This window comes from Hippocampus comes, unplaced genomic scaffold (genome assembly GCF_001891065.2).
Source record: "Hippocampus comes isolate QL1 unplaced genomic scaffold, H_comes_QL1_v1.1 scaffold249, whole genome shotgun sequence".
NCBI classification, from domain to species: domain Eukaryota; kingdom Metazoa; phylum Chordata; class Actinopteri; order Syngnathiformes; family Syngnathidae; genus Hippocampus; species Hippocampus comes.
Genome location: NW_017805035.1, coordinates 1,530,321 through 1,538,400, shown reverse-complemented (window position 1 = coordinate 1,538,400; position 8,080 = coordinate 1,530,321). Strand labels below are relative to the sequence as shown.

General features: G+C 49.6%; 2 protein-coding genes across 2 annotated transcripts in view; both read left to right on the top strand.

Moving 5' to 3' along the window:
• The window catches only part of LOC109512117 (DC-STAMP domain-containing protein 1), a 3,747-nt gene extending 2,852 nt beyond the window's left edge, over positions 1-895 (top strand). The window contains exons 8-11 of the mRNA XM_019863619.1: positions 50-178; positions 250-376; positions 483-599; positions 691-895. Coding sequence (XP_019719178.1) covers positions 50-178; positions 250-376; positions 483-599; positions 691-878 — 561 coding nt within the window. The 3' untranslated portion in view covers positions 879-895. The remainder of the gene's footprint in view (positions 1-49; positions 179-249; positions 377-482; positions 600-690) is intronic.
• Positions 896-2,409: 1,514 nt separating this feature from the next.
• The window catches only part of adam15 (ADAM metallopeptidase domain 15), a 20,643-nt gene continuing 14,972 nt past the window's right edge, over positions 2,410-8,080 (top strand). The window contains exons 1-14 of the mRNA XM_019863618.1: positions 2,410-2,797; positions 2,887-3,012; positions 3,664-3,738; positions 3,807-3,935; positions 4,206-4,345; positions 4,462-4,639; positions 4,702-4,845; positions 6,121-6,242; positions 6,337-6,494; positions 6,565-6,664; positions 6,806-6,901; positions 6,973-7,099; positions 7,206-7,322; positions 7,414-7,556. Of these exons, the coding sequence (XP_019719177.1) occupies positions 2,770-2,797; positions 2,887-3,012; positions 3,664-3,738; positions 3,807-3,935; positions 4,206-4,345; positions 4,462-4,639; positions 4,702-4,845; positions 6,121-6,242; positions 6,337-6,494; positions 6,565-6,664; positions 6,806-6,901; positions 6,973-7,099; positions 7,206-7,322; positions 7,414-7,556 (1,683 nt within the window). The 5' untranslated portion in view covers positions 2,410-2,769. The remainder of the gene's footprint in view (positions 2,798-2,886; positions 3,013-3,663; positions 3,739-3,806; positions 3,936-4,205; positions 4,346-4,461; positions 4,640-4,701; positions 4,846-6,120; positions 6,243-6,336; positions 6,495-6,564; positions 6,665-6,805; positions 6,902-6,972; positions 7,100-7,205; positions 7,323-7,413; positions 7,557-8,080) is intronic.

Sequence of the window (8,080 nt, the reverse complement as noted above, 5' to 3'; positions counted from 1 at the left end):
GTGTGTGTGGGTGTGTGTGTGTGTGTGTGTGTGTGTGTGTGTGTGTGTGTGTGTGTGTGTGTGTGTGTGTGCGTCCATTCAGGGGAAACGGCATTTATTACCTCTCACGCCATCTGAGAGACGAAAGTTTGTGGACCCCTGGAGCCCCAAAATTCACCCTGAAGAAATCAAAGAAGTGGTGGGCTCACCTCGCACGCTCACACACACGCACACATGCCTGCATGTATCATTCATTGTGTGCGTGTGCAGCTGTCAAGTGTCATTCAGGTTTTGTCGGTGCTCCTTCTGGCATTGGTCCTGCTGACGGTGGACGTGTCAGTCTTTCGTGTACTGGACGTGGTGAGCAAGCACACGCATACCACCTTCAACGTCACGAGTAAGACATCCGCGCGCGCGCACGGCTCCTTCAACTTGACCCGTAAACACAAACTCCCGGGCATGTTGCGTAAATGGTGCACATGGTGGGCGTGGCCTTTTTTCAGGCAGCCAGCAGGTGGACATAAAAGTCGGCGGAACCTCAATGATGGCGCGCCTCTTGCGGAGGACGTTTTCCGCCTTCAACACATCGTCGAGGGTTCGCATCGTATCCGACAACCAGCGTGAGTCAGTTGGGGGTCAAGGGTCACACAGAGTGATGATCGGCGCCTAAATGAACTTGCACCGCCCCCTCTCATTCTCTCTCCTCCACAGGCTGCGTGACTACGCCCTCCTCCCTGGCCGCCTCTGCGTACATCAGCGTTGCCTGCTGCCTCCTGCTGGCAGCGCTCTTCAGCTGCCTTCAGGTTTACGCTAACCGCCTGCGGAGGGTCATCGCCGCCTTCTACCACCCCCGGGTAACGCCCCCTTATCATCCCTACATCCATCCATCCATTATCTGATCCGCTTCTCCTCACGAGGGCCGCGGACGTTCTTGGAGCCTATCCCAGCTGTCTTCGGGCAGTAGGCCGGGGACACCCTGAACACCCTGAATTGCGGCGCACACATTAACAAACGGCCATTTGCGCTCACAATCAAACGTTGGGATGATTTGGGGGGTTCAATCAACCTACTGTGCATGTTTTTGGAATGTGGGAGGAAATCGAAGTACCCGGACAAAACCCATGTAGGCACTGGGAGAACATGCAAACCCCACACAGGAAGGTCGGGGCCCGCAATTAAATCCACGACCTCTGCCGACGTGCTAACCAATCGACCATCGTGCCGCCACTACCGGAGTATTTGTTGTCTTCCTGAGGTTAGGCTTGCGTCTTGGGCCTGTGTTCCACGTGAAAGTGGACAAAACGTCTGTGTCAGCTCCTCGGGTCCTTTTTGCATTAATACAAGCACTCTTTGTTTGCGGCAGCTGCCGATGTCACTTCCTCTTACATAGTGATGAGCTAGCAAAGTGTAAGACTTCAACACGTACACACGCGGTCCAGCTAAGCCGATCAGGCCAATGAAGTGCACTTCCCCGTGATTGAGGAGAGAGCGTTTCCAACCAAACTCAACATGTGACGTCATTCATCTCAACTTAGCTTTATTTGGATTTGGAGTGATTTCTCTCATCTAATCTTTATTTCAAAACAACAACTGCGGCTGTGACAAAGTTCTGCGCCTCATCAAGATCTGACATGACACACATAAACTAAAAACAATTCTTAGAATGATGATAAAGAAATCAAATATGCTTTTCTAAGTACAATAGACTGATTTTAAAAGAGTCCTGCGTGTATTTGACCAAAAAAAAATAATTATTTATTCTTAGTATTATTATTGTATGTCACAGTCCTTAAATCGGCCATATGCTGTCCCGCCAGCGACCTCCGGGTGGTGTCAAAGTGGATGGTGTTATGGTCAGACATGGATTATGATGCCAATTTAATGAATGCTCTTTGTTTGCGGTGTGGGGAAGGCCTCATTTTTGCATTTTTCAAAGCACAGCATGCAAACAGTGACAATGAAGAAAAGCAACGTGCTTTGCCATCTGCTGTTCTTCATTGAACCCTTTCGTTGAAATGATACTTTGACTGGCTCTCAAGTAGTACTGTAATTATTTTTGCCCTGTCAAAATATGCCCCAAACCACATGAAAAGCTTACACGGTAACCCAAATCTCTTCTGTCATAATACTGAGCCAATTAAGTCATTCATAGTAACGCCAGTCTTCCCCCACTAATGTGATAAACCGGTATTTATCCTATTTTAAAAATAATTTTGTAAGGGTTGACCAAAAAAAAAACAAAACAAATCTAGTCAGGTTGGATCAGTCGTATCTCAGGGCACTGCAATGCGCTCAGTCGTAGCAACTTCCTTGTCTTTCTTTTGTTTGGATCACATTTCTTTGCATTTTCAAAATCACAAAAAACGTCAACCATCTTGTCCGCTCCCCCATCTTTGACAATAGAATGCAACAAATTAGCCGTGCAGTTCATTAGAGACATTTTACCTGCTTGGGCGTCGCCATGGTAACCAGTTGACTGCACTTCCGTCCATTACGCGACGGGAGAGTGTCAAACAAGTTTTTCATTACATGGTTCACATCGTCTCAGTTCTTTTTTCCCCAAAAGTTTGTAACTCAAAGTTCAACGTGCGCGTCAGGAACGTGTAAGGGAATTCACTTTGATGGCGTCACGTGACATAACGCGTCGTCTGACTGTGACGTCACACTGGTTTGCGGTGGGGAAAAGGCATGGATTAGGATTTGGGATTATCAGGATATGATTATGATGATGATCTTTACGGTCATTGTGAACAACAAGCACCAACGGCACAAGCTGATCGTGACGTTATCATGACTCGTGACGAGCAACCTCGCAGTAGTGAGTGGTTTCTTTTCTTCTTTGTTGTCACCGTCCTTGTGGTATTTCTGGTATGTGACGCCCTCTGGTGGCGGTGACGTGTCTCGCAGCTGTAGAGCATCTGATCAAGCACTTCCTCCCACGTGTCTGCCATCGCTTCCTTCTCAACCAATCGGAAGAGCTGCGGCTTGCTGACGTCATCCTACGCGCCCTGTTCGGCGCGCTGAGTGGTGCAGGTAAGAAAAAAAAAAAACGAAAAAGAAAAGTAAAAAACACCAAGGTGGATGGACTTTGACTCAGCAGGTGTTGTTTTTTGCTGTTGCTGGGTGGCCAGTCCAAATGGAAGCTCGGAGTGAAGTGGAACGATTGAAGTTTCACGAACGAGTTGTCTTGGTGTCTTTTTTTTTTTTTTGGTTTCCCAAAAGGGAAGTGTCCATAATGTGCAATAACAGCAGTGGCTTTTGGAGCAATCGCAATTGTTATGAATCATTTGAAAACCATATTGGCGGCATCTGGATCAAAATGTTTGGCACTTCCGTGGATATTCTCGAGACGCTCTAGACAAAGGGCTACCAACTCCGGTCCTCGAGACCCCCTAGCCTGCACCGATCAGGATCGTGATCAGGCTCCTGCAGAGCTTGCTGATCGGGTGTGTTGGAGGAGGGAAACATCTCTGGCTCTCAAGTATTGGAGTTGGTGACCCCTGTTTTTTTGAGGGAAAATATGGTTTTGTGGGTGGGGGGGGGGGCTCACACAGACTGTCTCCATTCAAAATCATTTGAGCGAGTTACGAGCTGCGCCGCAGAACAATCTCAACTGCTAAGTCAAGCTAGCGCCGTCCAATCAACAGCAGATGATGTCAAGTGATGTGTTTGTCATGAGACCAGCCATGTTTGCCGCCATTGCACTGGGCCTGCCCCTGACCTTTGACCTCAAGCTGGCCACAGGATGCCTCTTTACTGGTGAGGAAGATGATGATGTAGCGCCACCTACAGGACGCCTGTGTGACTGTGCTTGTGGCCGTGTCCAGGGGCGTGTGTGGTGGGCGGGGCCACATCATCGGCCTTCAGATGCGCCGTCCTGCTGATGTTTCCCAGCATGCTCGGCTCCCGTGGACGCACCTTCCTCTTGCTGCTCGTTGTCTCTGCGCTCTATTCAGGTTGGTGCATGACAGCAGGGTAACGTGATTGACAAGTGGACGACTGATGGTTGACAGTTGAACAACAAGTGATTGGCAAGAGATGGACAATAATAATTGACAGGCAGAGAGTTGATGATTGACAAGAAGCCAATGAAGAATGGACAGGTGTACAATTGGATAGTTGCCGAAATGATTGACAGTTGGACAGCGAATGCAGCACAGCTCAATAAATGCTGACGAACAGGTTGTTGCTGGATAACTGACAAGTGCGTGGCGCTTGATTGACAGGTCCGGTGTCCAACATCCAGCACAACGTCGAGACGGCCGCGGAGTCTCTGAGTTGCAATCTGGACCTTCAAGTGCGCAACGCCAAGTTGTTGTGGAGAGACGCTGTCAAGCCCTTCCTCAAGGTGGCGAAAGAAGTCGTGGTAAGACCCGCCCCCCCACAAGTCATGTGACCACCCTGCTGCTGAGCAAAAAGGATTGCTTCTTAGCAAACGGCCTGAAGGTGACGTGTGACTTGCTGCCTCTTTCGTGTATCCAGCAGGGAGAAGCGGAATTCGAGTCAGAAGCTCGCGGCGCCCATGGCGCCTTCGCCGACGTCCGGCAGGAAGTTCTCGGTCGGGACGCGAACGGCCGGCTGCTGAATGAGCGTTCCCAAAACGCCGACCGGAACAGCACGCAGGAACGTTTCGCCCTCAGCACCTTAATGCAGTGCGACGGTGAGCCTTCCTCCTCCACCTTCATCTCTGTCATCGTCACGTTCGTCTCCTGTCGCACGTAGGTATGGTCAAGGGGGGCATCGCGGCGTGCACCAAATGGTTCTCCGACAAGTGGGCGGAGTGTGCCAAGGCCATCCAGGTGCCCGTCATCAAGCACATCCTGTGCGTGCCCATGAAGTTCCACTTCCTGTGTAACATCATGAGAGGTCAGCGGACACCAGATCACTCGTACCACATCATCGACACATGCGCGATGATGATGATGATGATGATGATGATGATGCTGATGATGATGATGACGATGATGATGATGATGCTGATGATGATGATGACGATGATGATGATGATGCTGATGATGATGATGACGATGATGATGATGATGCTGATGATGATGATGACGATGATGATGATGATGCTGATGATGATGATGACGATGATGATGATGATGCTGATGATGATGATGACGATGATGATGATGATGCTGATGATGATGATGACGATGATGATGATGATGCTGATGATGATGATGACGATGATGATGATGATGCTGATGATGATGATGACGATGATGATGATGATGCTGATGATGATGATGACGATGATGATGATGATGCTGATGATGATGATGACGATGATGATGATGATGCTGATGATGATGATGACGATGATGATGATGATGCTGATGATGATGATGACGATGATGATGATGATGCTGATGATGATGATGACGATGATGATGATGATGCTGATGATGATGATGACGATGATGATGATGATGCTGATGATGATGATGACGATGATGATGATGATGCTGATGATGATGATGACGATGATGATGATGATGCTGATGATGATGATGACGATGATGATGATGATGCTGATGATGATGATGACGATGATGATGATGATGCTGATGATGATGATGACGATGATGATGATGATGCTGATGATGATGATGACGATGATGATGATGATGCTGATGATGATGATGACGATGATGATGATGATGCTGATGATGATGATGACGATGATGATGATGATGCTGATGATGATGATGACGATGATGATGATGATGCTGATGATGATGATGACGATGATGATGATGATGCTGATGATGATGATGACGATGATGATGATGATGCTGATGATGATGATGACGATGATGATGATGATGCTGATGATGATGATGACGATGATGATGATGATGCTGATGATGATGATGACGATGATGATGATGATGCTGATGATGATGATGACGATGATGATGATGATGCTGATGATGATGATGACGATGATGATGATGATGCTGATGATGATGATGACGATGATGATGATGATGCTGATGATGATGATGACGATGATGATGATGATGCTGATGATGATGATGACGATGATGATGATGATGCTGATGATGATGATGACGATGATGATGATGATGATGATGATGATGATGACGGCGCCTGTGTGTTTTTTTTCCTCAGTGATGATGGGCTGGTGCAAGGAGCACATCCCCGTGGAGAAAAACTTTGGTCAGCTGTTCGATCATCTCAACACTTCCATTGATCTTCTCAATCAGGAGTTCACCAGCAAGCTTGTCGTCAAGGTCGCGACCACGTCACGTCTTCACCTGACGCACGTTCCACATGCTCTTGTGTCGCCTGTTGACATATTCCCATTCCCGTGTTGGTGCGTGACAGGAGTATCAGCAACAGGCGGCTCTGGATGGACAGCTGCTGGACGGGGACTTCACGCGCGGCATCCAGACTTCTTTCCGACAGGTGGCCGCTCGCATACGCAAACTGCTGGACATCTTCCGCCTCGTCATGTCCTTCGCTTTCTTGTCCGTGTTCACGCAGTAAGCCGCTGGCCTTCCCCCACCGCCGTTGCATGTGCGCCGGCGTCGTCAGTGTGTTTGTGTGTTCAAGGTCTCTCGGTTACGTGCGACAATTCCGAGGAGACGTTTACTTCGATAACATGTACATCACTAAATACTTCGGCATCATCGACCAACGCAGGAAGTCGCTGGTAATGCCTTCATCATTGACGTCATCATCATCATCATCAGCCGCCTCATTATCACGTGTGTGTGTGTGTGTGTGTGTGTGTGTGTGTGTGTGTGTGTGTGTGTGTGTGTGTGTGTGTGTGTGTGTGTGTGCGTCCATTCAGGGGAAACGGCATTTATTACCTCTCACGCCATCTGAGAGACGAAAGTTTGTGGACCCCTGGAGCCCCAAAATTCACCCTGAAGAAATCAAAGAAGTGGTGGGCTCACCTCGCACGCTCACACACACGCACACATGCCTGCATGTATCATTCATTGTGTGCGTGTGCAGCTGTCAAGTGTCATTCAGGTTTTGTCGGTGCTCCTTCTGGCATTGGTCCTGCTGACGGTGGACGTGTCAGTCTTTCGTGTACTGGACGTGGTGAGCAAGCACACGCATACCACCTTCAACGTCACGAGTAAGACATCCGCGCGCGCGCACGGCTCCTTCAACTTGACCCGTAAACACAAACTCCCGGGCATGTTGCGTAAATGGTGCACATGGTGGGCGTGGCCTTTTTTCAGGCAGCCAGCAGGTGGACATAAAAGTCGGCGGAACCTCAATGATGGCGCGCCTCTTGCGGAGGACGTTTTCCGCCTTCAACACATCGTCGAGGGTTCGCATCGTATCCGACAACCAGCGTGAGTCAGTTGGGGGTCAAGGGTCACACAGAGTGATGATCGGCGCCTAAATGAACTTGCACCGCCCCCTCTCATTCTCTCTCCTCCACAGGCTGCGTGACTACGCCCTCCTCCCTGGCCGCCTCTGCGTACATCAGCGTTGCCTGCTGCCTCCTGCTGGCAGCGCTCTTCAGCTGCCTTCAGGTTTACGCTAACCGCCTGCGGAGGGTCATCGCCGCCTTCTACCACCCCCGGGTAACGCCCCCTTATCATCCCTACATCCATCCATCCATTATCTGATCCGCTTCTCCTCACGAGGGCCGCGGACGTTCTTGGAGCCTATCCCAGCTGTCTTCGGGCAGTAGGCCGGGGACACCCTGAACACCCTGAATTGCGGTGCACACATTAACAAACGGCCATTTGCGCTCACAATCAAACGTTGGGATGATTTGGGGGGTTCAATCAACCTACTGTGCATGTTTTTGGAATGTGGGAGGAAATCGAAGTACCCGGACAAAACCCATGTAGGCACTGGGAGAACATGCAAACCCCACACAGGAAGGTCGGGGCCCGCAATTAAATCCACGACCTCTGCCGACGTGCTAACCAATCGACCATCGGGCCGCCACTACCGGAGTATTTGTTGTCTTCCTGAGGTTAGGCTTGCGTCTTGGGCCTGTGTTCCACGTGAAAGTGGACAAAACGTCTGTGTCAGCTCCTCGGGTCCTTTTTGCATTAATACAAGCACTCTTTGTTTGCGGCAGGTGGCCACGTTGCCT